This window comes from Aulonocara stuartgranti (assembly GCF_965226115.1).
Source record: "Aulonocara stuartgranti genome assembly, chromosome: 14".
Lineage (NCBI taxonomy): Eukaryota > Metazoa > Chordata > Actinopteri > Cichliformes > Cichlidae > Aulonocara > Aulonocara stuartgranti.
Genome location: NC_138950.1, coordinates 31272655 through 31296469, shown reverse-complemented (window position 1 = coordinate 31296469; position 23815 = coordinate 31272655). Strand labels below are relative to the sequence as shown.

General features: G+C 44.6%; 2 protein-coding genes across 4 annotated transcripts in view; both read left to right on the top strand.

Moving 5' to 3' along the window:
* Positions 1-15079, top strand: part of sik3 (SIK family kinase 3) — a 40688-nt gene extending 25609 nt beyond the window's left edge. Inside the window, exons 10-26 of one of the 3 annotated variants that reach the window (XM_082503748.1) lie at positions 222-302; positions 667-776; positions 1041-1197; positions 1299-1448; positions 1543-1616; positions 2566-2700; positions 4091-4232; positions 5755-5874; positions 6308-6366; positions 6518-6627; positions 8018-8184; positions 8718-8845; positions 9601-10361; positions 10514-10668; positions 11155-11284; positions 11365-11491; positions 11652-15079. In XM_082503748.1, the coding sequence (XP_082359874.1) occupies positions 222-302; positions 667-776; positions 1041-1197; positions 1299-1448; positions 1543-1616; positions 2566-2700; positions 4091-4232; positions 5755-5874; positions 6308-6366; positions 6518-6627; positions 8018-8184; positions 8718-8845; positions 9601-10361; positions 10514-10668; positions 11155-11284; positions 11365-11486 (2601 nt within the window). In that variant the 3' untranslated portion in view covers positions 11487-11491; positions 11652-15079. The remainder of the gene's footprint in view (positions 1-221; positions 303-666; positions 777-1040; positions 1198-1298; positions 1449-1542; positions 1617-2565; positions 2701-4090; positions 4233-5754; positions 5875-6307; positions 6367-6517; positions 6628-8017; positions 8185-8717; positions 8846-9600; positions 10362-10513; positions 10669-11154; positions 11285-11364; positions 11492-11651) is intronic. The other 2 variants (XM_082503749.1, XM_082503750.1) reach the window with 2 other exon arrangements.
* Positions 15080-17963: 2884 nt separating this feature from the next.
* On the top strand, positions 17964-23522 carry tmem25 (transmembrane protein 25). The gene is made up of 9 exons (XM_082503861.1): positions 17964-18316; positions 19657-19774; positions 20147-20491; positions 20567-20857; positions 21047-21178; positions 21295-21328; positions 21615-21724; positions 22693-22782; positions 22900-23522. The coding sequence occupies exons 2-9, from the start codon at positions 19696-19698 to the stop codon at positions 22971-22973; spliced, it is 1155 nt and encodes a 384-aa protein (XP_082359987.1). The 5' UTR covers positions 17964-18316; positions 19657-19695; the 3' UTR covers positions 22974-23522.
* The last annotated feature ends 293 nt before the right edge of the window (positions 23523-23815 follow it).

The following is a 23815-nucleotide window of genomic DNA, read 5'->3' as shown; positions in this document are numbered from 1 at the left end:
TATATCAACAGATTTTAGGAATAAATTTTAAGCGAGGCACTTGAGCTGTAGATGTAGTAAAGGCGCCTCCTCCATCAGTATATCTTACTGTAGTCCTGGTGTCTGTCCGCTGAATGGTTTTAACCCATATCTGCCAATCACTCTGGGCTAAGAAGATTGTTATCAAATTAGCGCAACCCTTATGACCTCTCTATGTGTGTGTGTGTGTTTGTGTGTCCCAGCAGACAGACCCACAAGGTAATCCTGTTAGCATAACCGTTCCCCACGTCCAACTCATCAATCCAGAGAACCAGATTGTTGAGGTGAGTTAGCAGTGGAGTCAAGTGGTTGCATCAGCCTGGGAGTAGGTGCGCAGCAGCTTGAAAAGCAAGCTAGAACTAGCTAATTTCTTCATAAACTGCAACAGTGTATATAGTATGATGAGAAATAAGGGGAGTCTCTTTAGACTCTTCAACTGTGTTTTGATTTCAGTTAGTCAGTGCTATGTAGTAAAAATGTGTTCTGTTTTAATAGAAAACACTTATGCATGTTTATATAAACATGGAATGCATTTAAAATGTGAACTTTGTCTTTATTAAGTAACAAATGCACACAAGCATGCAGCACACAGTACCAAAGATCACTTCTGATTACCAAACACTGGCTGTGTGTTTATCTATCGTTCAGCCTGACGGCAGCATGGCTCTGGACAGCGATGAAGGGGAGGAGCCATCTCCTGAGGCCATGGCTCGCTACCTTTCAATGAGGCGGCACACTGTGGGGGTACCAGACCAAAGGTTAGGCATGAACTGACACTGTTTTCACTCACATTATTAGGTATTTGTCTAAAATAGTGCAGCACAATTGCATTCAGATTTGTTGACTGCCAGCTATTTATAGATGAGGTAATATATTTTAGGGTGTGCACATGTGGGTTATTTCAAGCAAATTTAAGTAAGAATGAGGAGCATTAAAGCATAAGTAATTATATTAGCTGCTTTCTCACTAATCTTAAACAATCATCGACTCATTTTATGTCATTTTCTCCGTTTCCCTAACAGGACAGAGATGCAGGAAGATCTCCAGAAGCTGCCACCTGGTTTCCCTCGTGGTGCGCTGCCCCAGCCCCCTTTCATCCCTCTTGCCCCCACTATGGGTCAAATGCACACTCTTATGCCCACACAGAGCCTGCAGCCCACACAGCAGCTGGAATACAAGGTACAGTAAGCTGGGTTAGACCGGATTTCACTTGGTAGCCATCAGCTTACTTTATTTATTTTCCTACTTAATCTGACTTCCTGTGCCTGCTGATCCTCCAGGAGCAATCATTGTTGCAGCCGCCTACCCTCCAACTGCTCAACGGCATGGGGCCTCTGGGTCGAAGAGCTTCCGACGGCGGGGCCAACATTCAGCTACACGCTCAGCTCTTGAAAAGGCCCCGAGGGCCCTCGCCACTTGTCACCAGCCCGGTGAGGATCTGGATTTCTGAATGTAGTCCACCTTGTATGTCGTCCTCCTATGTGCTGAACAGGCGTTGACCAGTAAACTCTTTGCTTCTCTTAGCATCCTATCCCTGCAGTAGCTCCGGTGGATGAGGAGGGTTCAGACGGAGAGCCAGATCAAGAGGCAGTACAGAGGTAACCCACGGTGACGGTTTTTGGTGAAGGGGAATACCGTACAGAGGTGCTGTCTAAATGAGAATCTGTGGAAGTCTCATAACCTGTGACGACAAGTACAAGTACTGAGATCTGGGTCGGCCAAGATATTGAAGTCTAAAGTTTATAGAGGAGGTTTTATAACCAGGTAACTGAATAAAACAAAGTGTAAAAAACCCACATGAATATAGTCATGTAATGACAATTTTATGTTTGACTTAGTTTTTAAAAATAATGTGGAAAAACATTGACATTAGTCTGGGGTAATGATGGGCGCTGGGTTCTTTTATGGAGCTGTTGAGTCTAGGTGAGCTCTTCCCAGCCGATCCTCTTCAGACAGCACCTTCTGTAGACCTCGCTGGTGTCCTGGGTTGCTGGGAGTGAGTGCCTCTGGCTGCTCTGCTTTTTTCCCCCCCCAACGGGAGGTGGCCACTCTGCTGCGGTGCTTATCCCATCTTTTCTCTCTCCATTGCGCAAGTGCCTTCTGCCACAGTCCTAAACTGAATCTGCCACCAGACACAGTGCCTCCTATCACTCATACTCTTTGGCCAAGAGCTTTTCTTTCTCTCTCTCATTTCAGTAAGTGCCAAATTATCCTCTGGACCTTTTCACTCTTTCTCACACAGCTTTGCTAACTCTGAAGCTTGCAAAACCAATGAGTACTAAATGGCAACCAGTCCAATCCTAAAATTGGAAGGCTGGGGCGTTGCGGGACACCCATAAGCTATAACATCCATCGACCGGTGTAATTTTTTTGTTTACTGTTTTTTGATTGGCTAAGATGATATTAATCATGGCACCTATTGGCAGAAGTGGAAAGGGGTGGGCCTTCCCTCCCCATCTCCATTAGCCAATGAGGACAGAGAGCTGACCAGCGCTGCTTCCTGTCTCCCACCCTCACCCCCGTCCTCCCCCCCTCCCTGCGGCCCAGGTACCTGGCGAACCGCTCCAAGCGGCACACGACGCACACGCTCATGAGCACATCGCATGGCGAGCCCTCGGCAGAGTCACAGCGGCCCCAAGGCCCCCGTCAGCGGGTGGGCTGGGTCCCCGACACACACACCCGGTGAGGGGACACACCCACTCCGAGCTCTCTATGCACAGACACACACAAACACTGAGACCCATTAAATGAATGGAAAGTTAAGCCCAATTCTTTCTCACACACTGTCACACACACATTCTCATCACTTGCAAACACATCACAAACAACACAAAGGATGTGATCCATACCCACCAATGGAGAGTGATGGTAGAGATGGAGTTTCTGACACAGGGCGCAAATGCTGTATCTTCACATCACCAGTAAACCAGGATTTAGTAGAACTCTTTCATTTTCACAAACCTGGGGGAAGACAGAGATTTTACCAGATGTTTTTTTTTTTGTTTTTTGGAGGGGTTTTTTTGGAGGTATGAACAACATCTCAGAGCTAAATCACTACATTTGTACATTTTCTCTGCAATAGCAGCCATATTTTACTGTTGTCATGCTGGCAGTTTTAACTGTTGTCCCTTATAGGTGTCATTATCCTCCCCCTCAGCTCAGCAAAACTGAGTGTACTTTTCTACCAAGGCAGCCTAACCTTGGGTTTAAAATGGGGCTATAGATGGGTAAAAGTTGAATTTTAAAGAACGCATGTTCTGTTCAGCTGTATTTTTGTCTTTCTTTTTTATGAATATGAATTTCTTGATGACAGACACAGCTGCTTTATCCAATCCCATCAAATGATCTGTATTGTCTAAGCTCTGTACAGAAAAATAACTATATCAGTGTTCAGGGGACTTACTGTCATGCACCAATCAGCCACAACATTAAACCCCCACCTCCCACTAGGGTAGGGCTTCCTTCTGCAGGGAAAACAACAGGTCAGCATCTTGGATTATTCTTTGTGCTCCTTGAGCTTCCTTGAGTGTGTTGTCCTTCTTAGGGAGTACCATTGTAACACTGGGTATGTGTGTGGTCTGTTTAGGTGGTTTGGGTGTATGAGATTAAAACCCACTGCAGAAATAAAAACAAATCATCCTAGTAAGATGTTTAATTCCCTTCACCTGTCAGAGGTTTTGATGCTGTGGCTGATTGGTGTATATATATCATCAGTGTTGACCTTAGATAACCTGGCATGAAGATCATCTAATGTAACCAGGCTTACATGGCATGATTTACAGGAAAGGTGAAATTTCGAGGTTTCCTTTGACACATAAGTTCGGGCTCCTTACGCTTTTTACACACTGGACTACGCCTCCATGACAACACCTGAATATGACCATGTTGTGCAGGTTTAAAGTGCTCACATGTCTGTTTCTGTGTCTTATCTCTGTCTGTATGGCTGAATGCGTGTGTCCAATGGTGTACCTATGGTATCTGTCGGTTTACGTCTCGTGTATATGTGTGTGCGTGCACGTGTGTATTTGTGTACACACTTGTCTGTGTCTGCTCCCCATGGCCCCCTTTTCAGATCCAGCTATAAGGACTGTAACACCCTTCATCTGCCCATGGAGCGCTTCTCTCCTGTCAGACGGTTCTCTGACGGGGCTGCCACCATTCAGGCCTTCAAGGCTCACCTAGAGAACAGCAGCCTCATTAAGCAACTCAAGCAGGTACATCACCTTACTTGTACACTTTTAGAGCCATTAACTTGTTTACATCCTTATATTTGTGCGGGAGTTAAAAATATATGGCTTACTTTTACTTTTTAACCAGTTAGAAAACAATCACATTCAAAGATTAAGGATTTTCAGTGAAACCGTATCACTGTTCTTGCTTGGCTAAACAAATCACTGTTTTCCCCTTAGGGTTGATATTATATATATCTATATATCTATATCTCTATATTGTATGCAAAACATGGTTCCCAGAGCAACAGTGCAGAACAGGAAATAGTTTGCAGTCGCTCTGATGCAAGTTTGAATCGCTGGCGAGTACAAACAGATCCCTGACACTGTAAATATGTGCTTTGTTAGCAGTGGAGGACTCTGATGCGATGCATTCAGTCAGATAGTCTTGGCAAGTCATCCATGGGATCTGAACACTGTTGTGACTCCTTGTTGGGAGGACTGTTACTGCACTTATGCTAACTTAATTTCAGTAATCATCAAACCTGAAGTCTGACATTTGCTTCACATCACCTGTCTGTTCTTGCTTCATGTTTTTGGATGCCCCCCCCCCCCCCCCCCCCCCCCCCCCACACACACACACACACACACACACACACACACACACACACACACACACAGAGTAGCACAACAATAGACTATCACAATCAAGCAAGACTCATTTAAAAAACACACACACATATTTTTTTTTAACTTGAATTTCTTGTAACATCTGCCTTTTTGCTTTTATGTGCATCACATGGCCAAATCTGTTTGACATGTTTGCACAGGCTGCTGTGATAATGTGCAACAGCTTCATTTTATTGTTTGGTCTTCACACCACTAAGTGTGCGGGGATTCCTGTTAGCCAACTAAAGGTTTTTCTTAAAAGAAAAACAATGTTGGATCCACTGCATCAGCTTTTCTTAAAATGAGACCAAACTGAATCTCTGACCTGACAAAACCCACAACTTTTCTTGAGATGTCGCATCATTTTCAGCAATCCCACAATGAGATTACCTCACCCACTAGGAGGCGTAGGTGGGGAAAGAGATAATGATCAGAATCGGTGGGCGCTTCATGTTGAGCATTCAGGATTAATATTGCTTAGAATAGAGGCACATACATGACCTATGCCTGGGAAAGCACCCGTAAAACTAGATTACAGTAAATTACGTCTCTCTTCGTTGGTCATAAAAGCTGAAACTGAAAAAGCTGGTGTTATCAGGAGGTTGTACTTAAGAAACACTTGGAAAATGTGGTATTTTTGCAACACAATTAATCTTATTAGCTAAATGTGATTGGTATCATTAAACACAGGGTGATCTTAATTATATGAGCACACCTGTGGCAAACAAATCTGAGGTGAAACTGTTGAATGGTTTGGATTTTTGGATTTTTGTTCTAATTACTGGCAAGACTGGTAATTGTTCAAACCTGAGAGCGTGTAGAGTGTGGATACTTGTAATTTTGTGCCTTGTTAGCATGTGTATTAAACACCCTGGGTGCGCGTCTGTGTTTCCAATAGGAGTGTGAGCAGCTCCAGAAAATGTATGCTATCCAGCAGGATGAGAAACTCCTGGAGCACACCCAGCAGCAGCATATCCTGTACCAGCAAGAGCAACAAATCCTCCACCAGCAAATCCAGGTATGTGAAGCTAATGATATGAAGCACTGTGTCTTCACATCAACTTGGGCCACGTTATGAAACTCTTAAGTGGACCTGTTGTGCTCATGTTTAATATGAACATCCGCCACTGTATTATTATTGTATTCTACTAATTTACTCAGAAAAGGGAGAATTATGTTTTGATTATTGCTGCAATGAGACCTGGGCGTACTGCACTCAATTACTGATGCTCCTGGAAACAAAAGTTGCTTATCTTGTTGAAGGAGAAACACATGTGAGATGAAACTTTATTGATCTGGATCACCTTAGACTTGGCTGCAGTGCATTGTAGCTTCATTTTACTTAATGTGTTTTTTTTGGAGGCATGAGAAGTGTACATGCGTGTTATGCTTTGTCATGTTATGTAGTCTGCCCTGTGAGCCATAATCTGGTTATTTGTCTTTACTTGCAGGGTCTGTCTTTAGGCCATGGAGAAAGCCAGCCCAGTCACCTAACCCACCAGCTTCAGAGGTACACACACACACACACACACACATTACTCATCAGCTATTGAACGGTGAACAATGAACCTGATACCGTGGTGCAGCGCTATCGACTGAAGTGTTACATCACTGTCGTATCTCTCTCTTCTCCTCTCCTACTCTGTCCTGTCCTCCCTCAGGTTGCGTATCCAGCCCTCTAGCCCTCCGCCAACACAGCCCAGCAACCACCTCTTCAGACAGCCCAATCAGAGTTCTCCGCCTGGCTCTGCAGGAATAATGCAAGGGCACGGTTAGTAATACTACCGCCGGAGTGCTTAAATGCTTTAGTAGGTGATGTGACTGTACAGAAATGCAGTGATTAAACTGTAAATATAAAACTAACTGGCTTATTCACAGCTCGCTATATATTTATTAGAACATCTATTTTAACATAGAAAGAAAAACCTAATGATCAGCATATTGCATTTCTGATTCAACACATGGTAGTTTGCATCCCAGTGTGCGTAGACTTCAACAAGTAATTATTCTGACTCACTAAAAGATCCAGATCTTCCACATACATTGACATCATTTGTTTTATCCAGATAAAACAAACAATCTCATTCGGAATCTTTAAGTCACTTTGCACTCAAAGCTACGTGGCTAGACACAGTGAAATATTGTTCATGTAGTCTCTGTGCATGAGTGTGATGTTGATCTTAACATATTATACTGCAGGGGTGGGCAACTCCAGCCCTCGAGGGCTGGTGTCCTTCAGGTTTTAGATGTGCCCTTGATCCAACACAGCTGATTCAAATGGCTAAATGACCTCCTCAAGAGGAGGAGAAGTTCTCCAGAGTGTTGGTAACGAACTAATCATGTGACTCAGGTGTGTTGACCCAGGGTGATATATAAAACCTGCAGGACACCAGCCCTCGAAGCCTGGAGTTGCCCACCTGGAGTTATAGCGTGTTAATTTAAACTTGTAATTGCAATCAAAGTATGAATATCTGCACAATACAAACTGATTTCCAATTCTCAGTTCCATGCATTTAACTCGTGACACGACCTGAACGAATAGTGTACAATTTTAATATGGTGTCCGATTGTAAACACTCGTTCGTCAGTATTAATGTAACAGTAAGAGAAAGTTTCCTAATTACATTAAATCTATGCCTGCCTTCAGTGGACACAAGAAGACTTTAGATGCTACAGAGGTCAAATGTTAAATGTTATAGTCACAATTCATACTTTATAAGTTAATTAAAATACGGTTTGGGTTTTGCTGTGCAGCTAAAGAGCAGATATTTAATTTAAAAACAAAGCTCTTTATTCATTTCTGGCTTTTGTTCTCTGTACAATAGCACTGCCATGTTCGTTTGTGTGTTCTGAATAATGCAGTAGAAAGCATATAGCTTATGCTGACTCAATGAAAATGTTTCCTCAGGGACAGCAGGTGAGTAAACACCTCAGTCGTCAAGAACAAAATAACATGTGATTAGCGTGATAGGTTAACAGCTGTTTTTATTTTCTCGTTGTGTCATTTGCAGTTTCCAGCTGAAAAGTCTTAAGAGAATTTATTTATTCTATTTAGTTGTATTTTTTATTTTTGGAAATTTTTGCTCAGCTTAAATTTATAAAAGATTTTGATGATTTTGCTCTCATCATTTTCCCCTTCTCTCTCTCTCGTTCTCTTTCAGGTCAATCATCAGTGCAGTACCAACATGGCGCTCCAGCCATGTACCAGGGCCAGAGTGGCAGCCCGCCTCCCACGGGCCTTCCTCGAGTGTCTCTGCAAACCAATCCGCAAGCAGCATCTGCCCGCCCCACTGTCCCATTGGCACAGGGTGTACCTCAACAACAGCAGGTGACTGCAAAGAGCCAATCAAATGTGGGGTTTTTTGTCTTCTGAGGAATTCCCTCTAATTCAAAGGTGTCAAACATGAGGCCCAGGGGCCATAATTGGCCTGACAAAGACTTCAGTCCGGCCCACTGGATGGCATTGTAAAATGTAAAGGAGTGCACCAGTGCCATTCATACTATACCAAAGTAGCTGGGTAACAGTTAAACTGTTAAATGACAGAAACACTGTTTTATAACTGCAGGAATGTCTGAGCAGTGAGCTACCAGAACATTTTCACTAATCTGACACGTTTATTATACAGAAAAACTGAGACGTGCTGTTAAAAATTGCAATTCTGCTTCAACTGGTTTGACCCACTTAAGGTCAAAGTGGGTTGAACATGGCCCACGATGTAAAGAGTTTGGAATCCCTCCTATAACCGAATCAAACATAATATCTGACTTTTTTTAAAATTTTGCTGTCACGAGCTAGAATGTATTTAATTAGTCGTGAAGCGATGCTGCGGTCACTAACGAACACCATCCTTTGTTGTGCAGGTGACCATTCAGGTGCAGGAGGTGGAGCTGGGAGGTGGGGCACAGAGGCAGAGCAACTTTCTGTCCACGCCAGGCGGACACAGAGTCCTCGGGAAGCAGCTCAGCGCAGACAACGCCGAGTCGCACAGGTGACGCTCGCATCATGTCACCACAACCCCCCCCCTCTCCCCTGATGGTCGCCAGCAATGGACTGTTTCTGTGTCCTCCTCTTTGCCTTTTAGTTAGATTGCATGAACTCACCACTCTCCCTCTCTCACATTCATTGCATTGTTTTTTTGTTTTGTTTTTTTCTCACTGTATGCTTCTCATTTTTTTGTTTTTGTTGTGTTTTCATTGCTTCCATATTAAATGATTTTTCTACAACTGTATTTTGAAAACTCGTTGCTCTGGACATTGTTCGTAAAAGAGCAGACGTAAGAATTATAACTTTGTTTGAAATGTGTTTAAAATGACTGTAAATCCCTCATCGTCTGTGCTGAGTGGACAGCAACAACAAACTCTCCAGCTCAGTGTATCTGGGTGAGTTTCTGCATGTAAACAGAGCATCAACTCGAGTAGGAGGTCAGTCAAACCTGTGACCACCACCCCTGACTTCATTATCCCATAACTGCCCCTTGTAGCCAGGACTACCTTCACTGAGTGAGCATGTTACAATCTTGAAGTTGCAATCTTTATTAAAAAGCATCCTTTGGAAATATGTTACACCTCTCAGTGAATACTTGAACCTGGAGCAGCGTGTGATGTGTGTTCTAGGCTGTCTCTGTGGATCTTTAGCAGATTGGTGGACGTTAGGTGATGTGTTTGCTGTGTATACAGAGGATTGGGAGTACATTGTTGTTAGACAGCAGGTAGGTAATTACTGTGTGTGTTCCCTCCTGTTTAGCCGCAGCCTTGGCCGCTTCACATCGGGCTACGACCAGGCCCAGTTCAATCCCCACCTCTACTCTGGCGACGCTGCCTCCCGAGGCGCCTCAGGCGTGGTGGGGTCCTACAGCCCCTACCTGCAGGGAGCCTCCCTTAAAGTTCCCGGCCTGGAGGGTTACCAGACCGGGGCGGTGGGGACCAACAACTACGGAGCCCCTTCCACACTACAGCAGGCTCTCCTCTCCCCGACTCCTTTGGACTACCGCCCCCCTCAGCAGCACGTCACTCCCACCCTGCAGGGCCTCCTGTCTCCCCGCCACTCTTTAACAGGACACGCCGATCCCAGACTGCCCCCACAGGACCTGGCTGCCCTGCTGAAAAGGCAGAGCCCCCGGCCATGTCCGGCACCCCCGACACCATCCAGCGGTGCGCCACAAGAGTATGGAGATATGCTGCTTCTCCGCCAGCTAGGCCCAGGAGAAAGCTTGGAACCACAGGCACCTCAGGGTGCCTCTGGAGGGCAACACTACCACCACCTCCTTCAGATCAGACCCCTGGAGGTCCAGCAACAGCAGCAGGCACCGTGCCCCAGCTTACCTCACTCAGAGAGCATGGAGGAGGACGAGGTACCGGCTAGCTACCATCACCCACACGAAGGCCTTCTTGCCAAGACAGGAGAAGGACATGAGCTCCTGGGGCCTCCCCGAGGAGGCACCCCACCCTACACCTCCCCTACACACAGGCATGGTGGCTACATAAGAACTGGCACAGGTAACAGAGGTGAGACCTTACCCCAATTTCAATGCTTTCTCCAAAGATCTGGAATCCAGTGTTTGTCTTAACTGGAATATTTTTTTCCCGCCTTTAAATTCATGTTCTTTTCCTGTATGTTAAAGCCACGAGGTAAACCTGTACAAATATGTCCTTTTCAGAGTCTGAGCATGTGGAGTGCAGGCCTCAAGGACAGGCCATGGAAGTGCCTGATCATAATGGTGTGGGCTACTCGCGAGGCCCCCAGGGGGAGGTTTACAGATCCAGAGGACAGCTGCAGCGCCACCACACCATCCAGACTTGTGATGATGCTTATGTGAGTCAAACACTGCTGCTATGGTTACACACTACATTGATCACTAAGTGTGGGTTCTAGTAGGTTTTTGGGGGTGTTTTTGTTGTTGTTGGGGCTTCTTTTTTTTTTACATTTACATCAGCTTCCAACTAGGTAAAATAAAAACAATTCAGTGTTAAATTCCATCCTGTTGTTTTGGTGGGTCATGGAAAAGGGCTGGCAGAAACAATCACATTTGTATGTCATTTTAATATTGGCTCGATGTCCTTTTGGAGGATATGGGATCTTAGCTCACTTTCTCTGCCAGTGCAGTGCTGGAGAACACCCACTTAGCAGAACGAAGAAAGCGTATGTTTGTTTGTATGACTAAATGAACTAAGAGGGCATCAACACACTGCAAGGATGCTCACAACATCCAAATTCTGACTCACTGTTTCCGCTAGAAGCCGTTTATTAAACACGATTCATTTTTCCTGCCTCTAAACTGTCGTTCGCTTCCTGTTCCAGGATCAGGCAGACCCCATGTCTGGGATGAGCTTGCTGGCTGGGAAGGCGCTAAGCTCCGCTCGCATGTCGGACATTCTCAGCCAGACATCGCTGACAGGAAGCCAGCAGCTACACCAGCGGGAAGAATCGGGTCAGTATGAGACCTGTAGTTACCCCAAAAACAGTATTCTCTGTTTCCTCATCAGTTAAAGATTTGTGTTTCCCATGCAGTGTGCGACGTTGAAGGGGAGCTCCATGCGGCAGCCTGCTATCCCTCCTCCTGCACCAGTGACATGCTCCTTAGCTACAAGCCCCCTGACCTGCAGTACAGCATGGAGCAGGCTGGGGTCTAGCACAGGTACACACAGTGAATGTGAAGTCAACCTTAAAGTCTGTGTGAAGCCTCAAACATCACTTCTTTAATCTTAAATACTTGATAACAACTGATGTCGATTTTGGTATATCAGCAGCAAAATGATTGAGGACATTGTTTCTTGTTTCCCTCTGTCTTCCTGCAGGAAGCGGTGTATCCTGTGTCCATCGGTCCATATCAGCCATCCTGAGTTGTGTTGACTTGAGTTGTGCAGCATCACGCCAAACCATCGTCGTCTGCCCAAGCAGGGGTGCTTCTGTGTCCATCTGTCTGTCTCCATCTGTCCCCTGGGAGGGCAGTTTGCGCGAGAGAGGGTGTGGGTGTATGTGGTGGGTGGGTGTAGACATTAGAGGGGTGAGGGTCTCAGGTGGAGCCTCGGGGTTCAAAGGTCAAAGTGCCAGCATTTTCTGCACAGACATCCAGCATTCATTCCCGCAGGTCGTCTCCTCTTCGCAGCTCCCGCCGTGGGTAGACTGGGGCTCCGCTTTTCCCTTTTTCATCTCGACCCCACCCACCTTTCCCCTCTTCCCCCCATCTACAAATCTGGCCCGCCCAGCTCACCCCACACCCACCTTGTAGCCGCCTGACCCAAACCTCCCCTTTTCTCTGTCGGCATACTTCATTATGTGCCTCACTGGCCGATGCATCGATACAGTAATACTTGCAAGAACGTCGAGTTCAGCGACACAAAGAAACGTCCACACTGCTGCCACAAACCCAAAGTATTCACATTAGGTGCGACTGCGTGTGTGTGTGTTTGTGTGTGTGAATGAATGAGAGGGGTGAGCCGAGGGTGTCTATGAATTTCAGTCTGCTCCTCCCCTCTCCCCTCTCCTCCTGCTGTCCTGCAGCAGATCATTCCAGAGCGGGCTGAAACCTCAGCGGTGGCCGCCCCCTCACCCGGCCAGGCGGCGGGCGTTTTGGGTCAGGCTCCCAAATGGGCAACAAAAGCGCTCTATCCAAAGATGGAGCTCAGTGACATCGCACAGGACAAACCAGCTCTAATTGTTTTGTTATTTTTCTGGCTTCATTTCTTCTATTGTTTTACTTTTTGTTTCTTTTTTTAAATTTTATTTTATTTTAAAATTCATTTTTACAGCTAATGTCCACGTTGGCATTATGTTCGATATTGTTACTCTTATTGTTATTACTGTTTTTCTGTAAAAGAAGTTTTACTATGATGATTGTTATCATTATTATTATTATTATTATTATTATTATTATTAAAGGAAACGGTTCTGTGTTACAAGGAATACAAACTTTGTTCTTTGACTTAAGTAATTCAGCACTTTCGGTTCCAGCTTTCCTCCGTCAGCTTCCACCCTTCATTGCGGTTCCTCGCTCTCTGCCATACTGTCAGCTTGGTTTTCAATCCAGCCTCCCAATCCCCTCTAAACTTTCCCCACTTTGTGTTCCCCCCCCCCTCCTCCCCCCACGTCAGTGACAGTGTATTGCATTGTGGGTAGTTTTACCAGACATTTTGCTCCTTTCCTTGTACAGTGATGCCATGTATAGAACGCTATTGCAAATTTCTGTATCTAAACTTTAGTTTCTGTTCTGTTTTTGTTTTTAGATGATGTTGGGGAGGCTTTATTTTTCTTCTTTTTTTAAAAAGTATATTGGTATTGTTTATCATTTGTATTTGTATTTTTTTTTTTGATGTCTTGAGAAAAAATGTTTTCTTCTTGTTTTATGAATCTTGAGATTTCTAGCCAAAAGAGGACAGAGAGAAGAGAGACGGTGCTCTTCCTGCGTCGTTAAAAAAAGCGATTGTTTTAATGTTATTATGATATCGAGACACTTGAATAAGAGGAGAGTAATTATTTTGTGTTGCTTTTTAAAGTATCATTTCAATCGATGTTGTTGTGACTGTCATTCTCGTTGATGTTGGGGGGCCTGTTTTCTGTTAACGGGCTAGTTGTGGCAGGCTTTACAGGGTCAGGCTTTCGGGCTTTTGTCTGGGTTGGTTCGGGTGCTACTTGACTTGATGCTCTTAAAGGAAAAACAAAACAAACTACAAAAAAGACAAAAAAATGAGGGAATATCTTGTAAAATAGCTGACATATCATCCAAAAAAGAAACATCACAAGTGTGGTCACGGACAAACCCACTTCTATTTCTCCCTCTTGCTGCCCTACCTACCAGTCTGCTGTGATCCTCCCCGCCATCTTTTACTATGTCGGCTTCTGATCAGACGGCGCCTTACAGACTTGGCCCCCTCCTCCCAGGCTAACAATGTTACCACCAAGGAGGACACTGCAGCTGCGGCTCACCCCCCACACGTTCCCCTCTTTTGGATTCATTTGTGATTTTGTTTCACTCTAACCCCGGGTGGAGGTGATGGCTGCATGAACAGTTTGGATACACCTGGACATCCCTCCGAACTGTAAAAGGGAAAATGTATAAGGAGGTAACCATAGGAATGAATTATTTGGATTCTCCAAAAAAAAAGGAAAGGTGTGGTCAGAGCTGAGCTGGGAAGGGTACGCCCACCTTTACGCTAGTCTCCCAAGGTGCGTGCCCTGCAGCACACTGGGGACCACAGCAGAGGACTGCACCTCCCTTTTCTTCCTCTTTGTTTTTCAAATTTGGTTTGTTCTGTATCTATCCTCTCATAAATCAATACTCAATATTGGGCCAGCAAGTGGACTGCGGCGCAAAACAATCGAGCTCCACTTGTGTGCTTGTACAAGGGAGACGCCGCAGAACATTGCTGCGCTGGTCTCCATATTGTACGCTATATACGCCCGAGAACTGTAGGTGGTGTCATGCAGCGCTTGCGCTTTCCATTTGCAGCATGTCACTTCCTGTTTACTGACATTCGCTTTTATTCAGGCCCGCGGTTCCTTCTTAGCAGTTGTATCTCTAAAACAAAGTGTACACACAGATGTGAACAGGGAAGCTGATGTGCATGCTGTTCCTTCCAAACCGTGTTTTAATTGGACAGAAGACAACCTTCCAATCTAACTCGAGAGTTTCCTCCAGATCTCAGTCGTTCCTCTTTCAGATCTGACCTCCTGTTATTTTTGTTTTTTTCCCTCATTGTTTACACCAAGCCAAAATCAAGAACTGAAGGGGAAAGGATTGAGTATGGAAAAGGGAAATAATGGGGATGGAAGATGCATCTCTCGTCCCATTGGCTGGACAAGAGACGCAACTCCAGAAGTTCCTCTTGTTGTTTGCGTTGTGTCCAGTTCCAGAGCTGTATGTAAAGGTCGAGGGGGAGCACACTGGAATGGAAAGCACAGCACTGAGCTGAATCGCACACATCTGCCTGATCAGAATGATCTTTCCTCTTTTTTGTTTTATTTTAATTTGTGTATCAACTCTTCCATCCCTGACTTCCATCTTCTCTCTCCATCCCAGCAAGCCAGCTCTCTGCTCCACTCCTGTTTCTTAGGTTCATTTTGTTTTCTATTGGTTCTTTTTTTGTCTACTTTTTTGTTGTTTTTATTTTTCTTTTTTGTTGAGTACAAAAATACTAAAGTGCAACAACAATGATTAAAAAGAATATCAACCAAACTGAGATGAATAAATAAATATATATAAATAAAGAAATAATTTAAAAAGGTTGACCAGTGTGTCTTTGTTGTACCTGCTCGCACGAAACTTGTGAATCAAGTGAAATTTCTTGTGCCCGAATTACAACATCGTGACTGTAGGGTCAAGAGTGATTTGGCCAAACGTTGACATGACCAGACAAGGTTTGAAGACACTCTAGTGTAGGCTGCACACTCAGTTTCTTCCTACTAATATTTTTCATGCACTACATAGTTCTTGTTCCTCAAGGACATCCCTGTTACTCCTCACAGCTTGATGCCGCCATTGTGCTTCACTGTAGGGAGGGCATTAGCAGAGCAGTGCAGTTTGGCTCTAGCACAAAGTAGACTGTCTATTTTTATCCAAGAGAGGCCTACTCCTCCATATGCAGCTGATTAAGTGTAACTGAGACAGCCATCTTCACCACTGTGTCTTTGGGCTGCTGAGGGCTGAAGCTGTGTCAAAGGGACGATGGGGTTCTTGGTCTCCTCCCTTACCAAGGCCTTAATTGCAAAAGCTACTCAACCCTATTAAGAGATCTGCTAGTTCCAAATTTCTGTCAGTTTTGTCAGTTGTTGAAGGGATTTCAGTGAGACCGTGGAACAAGACTTTTGATTGACCTCAATTGAAACTGGTATTCCACACACACACTATTTAGAGTGGTGGGATGCTGCTGACCTCAACTGAGGATTTAGTCAAGTGGTGGAAAGAACACTTTGAGGACCTCCTCAATCCTATAGTCACGCCTTCTATCATTAAAGCAGAGTCTGGGGAGGAAGGGGATGACTCACCCATCACTGATGTGGTTACTGCACAGTGGCAGGGCCCCTGGGTTGGTCTTGGAACACCGGACCAGTTCTTTATCCTCTCAAGAATATTTGAGGGTGTGTGGGAGTTTGTCCAGCAAGTCTACATGTGTTTCTGTGGACCTGGACAAGTTATTTGACTAGGTCCCTCAGGGTATAATGGGGGGGGGGGGGAGTTGCTTTGACAGACTGATAGGGGCGGCGTCCGCAATAATGTGGATGCTGAACTGATATGTTATATTGAAACGAGAGCTGAGCATAAAAACAAAACTGTCAAAATACCAGTCGGTCTACGTTCCTGTCATCACCTATGGTCATGAGCTCTGGGTGAGTTTGCAGATACAAGCAGCAGAAATTAATTTCCTTCGAAGAGTGGCCGGGGTTTCAGCTTAGAGTCATTCAAGAGGGACTCAGAATAGAGTTGATGTTCTTCCACATCGAACTCCACTAATATATCTCATGGATGCCTCCTAGGTGAGGCATTCTGGGCATATCTTACTGAGAGGAGGCCCCAGACCCAGGACTGGAGAGATTATATCTCTCAACTGGCTTGGCTTGTTATTCCAGCTGGATGAGATGGCTGGGGTGAGGAAAGTGTGGGCTTCTCTGCTCAGACTTCTACCCCCATGATCCAAACCTAGATAAGCGTCAGAGAATCAATGGTTGGATGGAATCTTGCAGAAGTCCATGGAACTGACTTGTAAGTCCTCAGCATTTATTTTTAAACAGCTGTCTTTACGGACTACATCAAATGCCAGTTTACCAAACGAGAATGCCAATCAAATTGTCAGCTCAAGAACTAATTACCTGAATAATAACTAAAGCAAACAGGATTAGATATTTGAGTGATGACACTATAAGATCTTCAAGTTATTCCAATACTGAAATATGTGCAATAAGACATCCTGCCTTCAGTTTGACAACGGCTCATTTGAAGTCTTGGAAATTGCTAATGATGTCATATCACTGCAGCCTGGAAATAAACAGAAACCTACAGGTTTCAAGAGAGAAGCAAATACATAAGACAAAGCGCAAAAATCGTCACTTTGACAGGTAATGCAGATCAGACTTGTTGTAGGTGTGTCTGTTTGATTATGCTTGTGAAGTAACCGAGCACATTCCTTTTATTAATGGCGTCCAGGTGAATGGTGCGTTTCACTAAGCAGTCTTGTCAGCTGGGTGAGTGTAGAAGTGTGTTGACACGGTTTACACAGCTGTCTGTACACACTGAAACGTTCTGTTTATATTAATAATAATAATAATGGATTGCATTTATATAGTGCTTTTCAGGACCCCCCAAACCCCTTTACAATACCACTATTCATTCACATTCACACACTGGTGGAAGCAAACTAAAGTTGTAGCCACAGCTGCCCTGGGGCAGACTGACAGAAGCGAGGCTGCCATATTGCGCCATCGGCCCGTCTGGCCATCACCAGTAGGCGGTAGGTGAAGCGTCTTGGCCAAGGACACAATGACCGAGGCTGTCTGAGCCGGGAACCTTCTGATTACAAGACAAACACCCAACTCTTGAGCCACGATAGTCCTAAACTCTAAATGTTTCCTAACCTCTAAATGTTTCCTAACCCTCTACTATGCAATCACACAGATGACTGAACTGGAGAAAAGAGCACACAGAGAGGCGTTTCCACTGAATGAATAACAGCTGCACAATTAAATCAGTGACTTCTTTACTGAGAATTAGGCTGCTGTACCCTTAAGATGAATAAGTTCTCATTATAAGTCACAGGTTGATGACACAATGGAAACATAGCCCCCTACTGTATGAGCTTGTTTCTTTTGTCTGCCTTCTGGCTGCAGTGCTCTGCATGCTGCTGCTCTGATCTGTGCAGCTGCACTGCAGAGGCTTTTCAGTCAGTGGTATCCGAGCGCTGACTTGTCATGTGTCTGTGTTTGTAGAACATGGGTTCACTTTAACATGCCTAATGATGGAACTGGGTGATGGATGACAGGAAATGATGTGTTAATCCCTAGGAACTGACAGTTTTCTGGCTTTACTCGACGCTGCATCCTTGTCTCCTCCCCCATACCATCACTTTCTCTTTCTTCCCTCATGACTCTGTGCCCGCTCTCTTCTTCCTTACTACGCTTCTCTCTCTACATCATTCTTCTTTCTCCTATTCTCCCACCCTCCCCTCCCTTCTGCTCTCCTCTCCTCCGAGTGGCGACACTGTGACTGCCTGCGTCAGCCAGCCTTTGCCAGCTAGTGAAAGCTGCTACTGGAGGTTGCCGTATCCTGCAGAGATCCCTGTGTGTGTGTGTGTGTGTGTGTGTGCGTGTATGTGTGTAAGTGTATGAGTGCACGCAGATGGGAAAGCAACTGAGTCAGGGAGGGCTGCCTCTCATCTCTCCGCTGTCATCGCCATCCTTTCCTCTCCTCCTCCTCTGCTGCCATGGAGCTCCAGCAGGCTGAATCGCAGCAGCATCTGCAGAAAGGGCTGAGGTAATACTGTGTGTTATAGAGGACTTTTGCTGTGTATTTAAGCGCACACAGCTGCACTGCATGCAGCCTAAGAGAGTGCATAATGTGTGTGTGCATGTGTGTAGACCTGCACTGTAATATATAGCATCTTGCTGGCGATCAGATTCCTACGCTTGTCAGTGCAAAGCATCTCTTCCACCTGGCTGCAAACATCTGTACGATGCTATCTTGCGCATATATGAGCCCAGCTAAGAATTTTCTTGGTTGTCCTCATACATGTTGGATTGTGTGTGTGTTTCTTAGGTGCCTCAGTTCCTGCTCTCCTCCAGGTTTCTCCCACAGATCACATGACCTATACAGCAGGAAAGCAAACACTAGATATTCCTCCTTCTCTGCTATTGCGTGTACTGATCCCAGCCGCCTGTCAGTGTTTTGCATTGTAGTGATGGGGTACATGGTACATACCCTATATTTGACAAGATACTAAAGAATGATGGGCCTGTCAGTGCCTGTGTAGAGACTGCATTGCATTCAAAGTTTCCCGTCAACTGCTTTATATATACATATATATTAAACCTACAGTGAAGCTTTGCACAACATGTTGCCCACCTTACCCACAATGCAATTTGACCATCAAGAGCTGGGTGGTATTCTTGTAGGTCCTACTGAATCCTTGAGCTGTTAGTCTTAAGAAGAGACAAGGAGCAGGGCCACAGACTGGAGAGACACTGCTGGAGGCAATAATCAGACTTCTGACAGCTCCCTCTAGAGGCACAAAAGGCTACCTACAATTTTCATACATATTTACTGGAGTTTTTCCTTAAAGCTGTTTTAAAAAAATAAATTTATTTATTCTCATTCACATGAGAATGAAAATGTCAGGCTTAGAACAACAGTATATTAAACTATAAACCTATGCTCACTGGTACACGGTCCAGGTGAGGTTGGACTGATCCGGTGTAAAAAAGTAAAAAAGTGGATTTGTGCACTAGAGGGGGCATCATATCTCCTGCCTCCTGAACTCTGTCGCTCTAGCCGAAAGTGAGAACTGTGTTGTGTTCTACGTGTGAGAAATCCAGCTGTGAACAATGTAACAGCTTGATTCCAGTGACAGTGGAGTTGATGAGTGAGAACATCTGCCTTATTCAAATGTTGAATTTGCATCACAAAAACCATATCCCTGCCTTTTCTTGAACTGGCCTCATTTGCTCTTGTAGAACCAAACTGATCTGCATAGATGGAGGTTGCGATTCATTTGGGATGATCTTTCAGCACTGTGCTACCATATTATGTTTCGCATTAATAACAATGCGCAGCAAGTTCTTGATTTAAAAAATATATGTGATTTCTTGTCTCTGCAGGTAGATGTGCGAGTGTGTGTAGTGCTCTGTTGGGCCATTATGGAGTGTGTGTGTCTGGGAAGGTGGACGTCGGGCTCGGCCGTCGTGTTCCTTCACACACTGGCCCTGTCCTGGACAGGTAAGAAACATGGCAGCTTCAGTCCTGATTATATCTGTCGTACTAATTATGATCTTGACTCCAGTTTAGTCATAGCTGACAGGTGTCATTGATATACAGACTTTATATAAAAGATGGAAGCTATAACTGGGATATCATATTTGATCACGTGGTTTCAAAAGACCAAGATGACGATGATGAAAATAAATAAATAAATAAAATTAGACCGGCAGCACAATCATTGGTGGTTAGCACTGTTGCCTCACAGCAAGAAGATTTTGTGTTTGAATCTACCAGCCTGCAAAGTTCTTTCACATGGAGTCATGTGACGAGGATGGATGGTTGGATGGATGAATGAACCATAATATATTAGTGCTACTCTTGTACCTATAGGTGCAATTGAGCCCATTCCTAAAATTGACGGATGGCACGGGGGAGGTGTGACGCTGCAGGAGAATGTGACACACCGGTTCAACTGCCATTCAGATGGCTGGGACCCCCACGCCCCTCCCATGCTGACCTGGTATTTGAACGGCGAGCAGCAGAGAGATCCATCGCCAAACCGTGGCCGTCTAGTCATGACATCACAAGAGGATTCTGAGGTGATGAGACCGGGGTCCAATCACAACAGCACCTTCTCTTTGAGGGCCAGAAAGTGGGACAGGGAACTGGTGTGTGTCGCATCAAACCCCAGGACAGGCGAGAGCTACAACGCCACGGTCACGCTCAATGTACAGTGTGAGTATGTGGGCCCATGTGTCTTCACCTGATGCATTTGACGAAATGCTGAATTTCTCTTTCTCTGTGTCTCAGTCCAGCCAGAAATCCTCAGGGTGAATGCCCACTATAGTGAAACCTCAGACCCCGGACTCTCCCTGGTCCTCTTCGCCTTGGTGCGGTCAAATCCACCTGCCACGATCACCTTTGTTGACCAGTCCGGCCAGTTGGTGGCCAATACCTCTGACTTCCTCATTCTGGACTCACGAAGCTACCCCTGGCTGACCAATCACACGCTGAGAGTCACGCTCAGCAGTCTATCAGGAAATGTCTCGCTGAATGCCAGCAACAGCGTGGGAACGGCGCAAAGCAACCTCACACTGGCAGGTGAGACAAATCTACCATGACTTCAGAAACTACATGTGATGATAATACAGTCATCGGGACCTCTACAGCACATCTCTTGGCCTTAGTTTACTGTTTACCATGCAATTATGAGATCACTAAAAGAAAAAGTGAAAAAAAACCCCCAACATGTGGAATTATTCCTTTAAACTCTCCACTTTCTGTCTCCAGAGTTCCTGCAGTCTCGTGTGGAGGTGCCCATGCTGGGAATCGTGACCGGAGGAGCCATGGCCTTTATGGCTCTGCTCATCCTCAGCCTGATAGTTCTCTGCCTCATGCAAAAAAACAAGAGCAAGTCTATTGGTGAGACTCAAGTGTGCATGCATGCAGTGAAGAAACAAGCTGGAAAATTTGATTGCAGCATGTATTCTTAAGGTATTCTTCAGCAGACTAACACACATCCCCGTTTGATGTTACAGAGGATACAGTGGAGATTGTGATGACCAAGAAGAGGTAAGCAAGGAGGGCAGACTTGTGATGTTACAGCACAAATAAAGTGGAAATCTCAGCAGTCATTGCCATTATTCTTTCTAAATCTTCAACGTTTGATTGACACCACACCGACACCATCTCTGTATTCCAGCACATCCATATTTCACATCTCCCTTAATAATTTCCACCTCAGCGCATTAGCGGACTGAAAACACTGCTGAAAGCATTTCTCTGCTCTTAAGAATACTTTATGTGCATCCTACAGATCAATACCATCTCTAATCCAAGTTTGATATCTTCCACACAGCGAGTCAGCCAATCTGAAGCCGGATAAAACTGATAAGACCCTCATCCCCAGAGAGAACATGTCCCTGCCTTCAAACATGCAGCTCAACGACCTCAGCACTTTAAAGAAAGGTACATTTACCACAGTTTAACCGCAGCACAGAATCTGACCGTACAAACACTTTAACAATAAATCACTCACTTATATCTTTGAGTGTCCGATAATCAGGTGCAAAAACCTTTTGACGGAAGAAGCAGGACAACGTTATCTGACAATCTTGGTGTAAAATGTGTTCTCTTTTTTGCTCACAGTTAGAGAAAGGATTACAACCAGACTTTACTTCTGAGATGTGTCTATTGAAACCTGTTTCTCTGGGTTTCCAGTCAGTCTGGTTCTTCGCCAGAACAATCACCTGCTTATCTGTCAGTAAAGCAAACAGAAGGTCAAGAAAAACGTTAGTGAATCAATATCTTTACCTAGACTTATCTGTCTTAACTTTTTTTGTTTTGTTTTTATCTAGAGTGCGCACACACACGCACACACACAGAGATGCAAATTTAATTGAATTCTTTGTAAGTTATTTTTCGGTTTGGCAAGTTATTTTGATTATTTTATTTTATTATTTATTATTTATGTCGTGTGGTAGCTAAACCTAGCTTAGCTTAACATAAATTTAGCTTAGCATACACTGTGATTGTTTAGGAAGTACTGCAGCACATCAGCCCCCTCCAAGAAATGCATTGTTACATGTTTGGTTTTTACAGACTGCTTTTAATAGGTTAAATAAATAGTTGATAGTGTGTTAATTTGTAAGCTTCAATGGAATGTTTTAGCATTTTAGCCATTTTACTTGTATTTCTGATTCCGTTTAGCCTGTTAGCTACAGCAAGTATCTAGCTGGGTGTGACACTTGTATCAGTTTCTATCCATCCTTCTAACCACTTCCTGGAGCCTATCCCAAATGTTACTGTAATGTTACTGTAATGTGAATACACTTTAACTTGATTTTAAAAATCTCACCACAGCTTCCCCACCAAAAAAAAGGATAACATCTTACATACTACTGCATCCTCCATCTTTCCTGTATCACTTTTTGTAGCCCGAGAGGCCGCCCAGCAGAACAGTGTGGGAGAGGAGAAGAAAGAGGAAGAGGAGGAGGAAGATCTATCTTTAGCCTATGCTGCCAGAGGTCAGGGAAATACTCCTGATCCTGTTGAGTTTTTTCTCCACTTTTTAAAATACTTTAACATAAGTTTTTTGTATCAAGGAACATTAGCGTTCTTCCTTTCCCCCCTAATGTTTCCAGGTTTTGCCAGATATCCAATGGTGGGCTACATCTATAAGGTGAACAGCACAAGCAGCGAGGAGATCTGGCTCTGACGTCCCTGAATGTAACACACATACTGTACATGCATGCTACTTAAAAACAGTCCAGCCATCCCGAAGGAAACCCAGAGCAACTGCCACTCAACCAACAACTCAGGCTGGACTGACACAAACAGGATCCAGGATCTTGTTGGTGGAGTTTAACACCATTCTGCTGATCGCATCGACATGATCACAAGTTTCATAACCACACAAGGAAACTGTCTGTGTGTTTGTTACCAAGTGCTCGGTATTTACACTGCTGACATGTTGTCTCAACAGTATGAACTGCAAATGAAGCGCTCATCCTACAGTTTGTTTCGACATGATCTCCTGTAAACATGCTCATAATGTCCCTCCTCTGTGTTGCATTACTGGAATGCATTAAATGTTCTATGCTAACACTGATACCTGAATAAAATGGTGCATAATTATAGAATATGTATTTGGTCATGGAAATGTTAAGATGCAATGTACTGTATATTTGTATGCATATGTATATGTGTATAAAAGAAGATGTCTAATAAAGATAATATGGAGACTGTGGAGGCAAAAGCTGGAAAATGCTGTGGTTGCAATCAATACTCACCAGGGGGCGCTGCAGAGCGGTTTACGATGAGAGTCGTGTGTTGTTGGCATTGTTCTAGCAATAAGTCTTGTGTGATGGAGAAGGCACTGTTGCATTTGGGGGAAACGTAATTGGGTATTCTATAGCTGTAGCAGGTGCAGGAGAAGAATAATCTAGCTCTTTAGGTTTAACCGTGTGTGTGTGTGCCAGGTGTTACCTCTGGGTCACAGGTTCCTGTGGCTTTTCATCAAACAGGAAGTCGAGTTGTGTTGTGGGAGCATCTATTTGC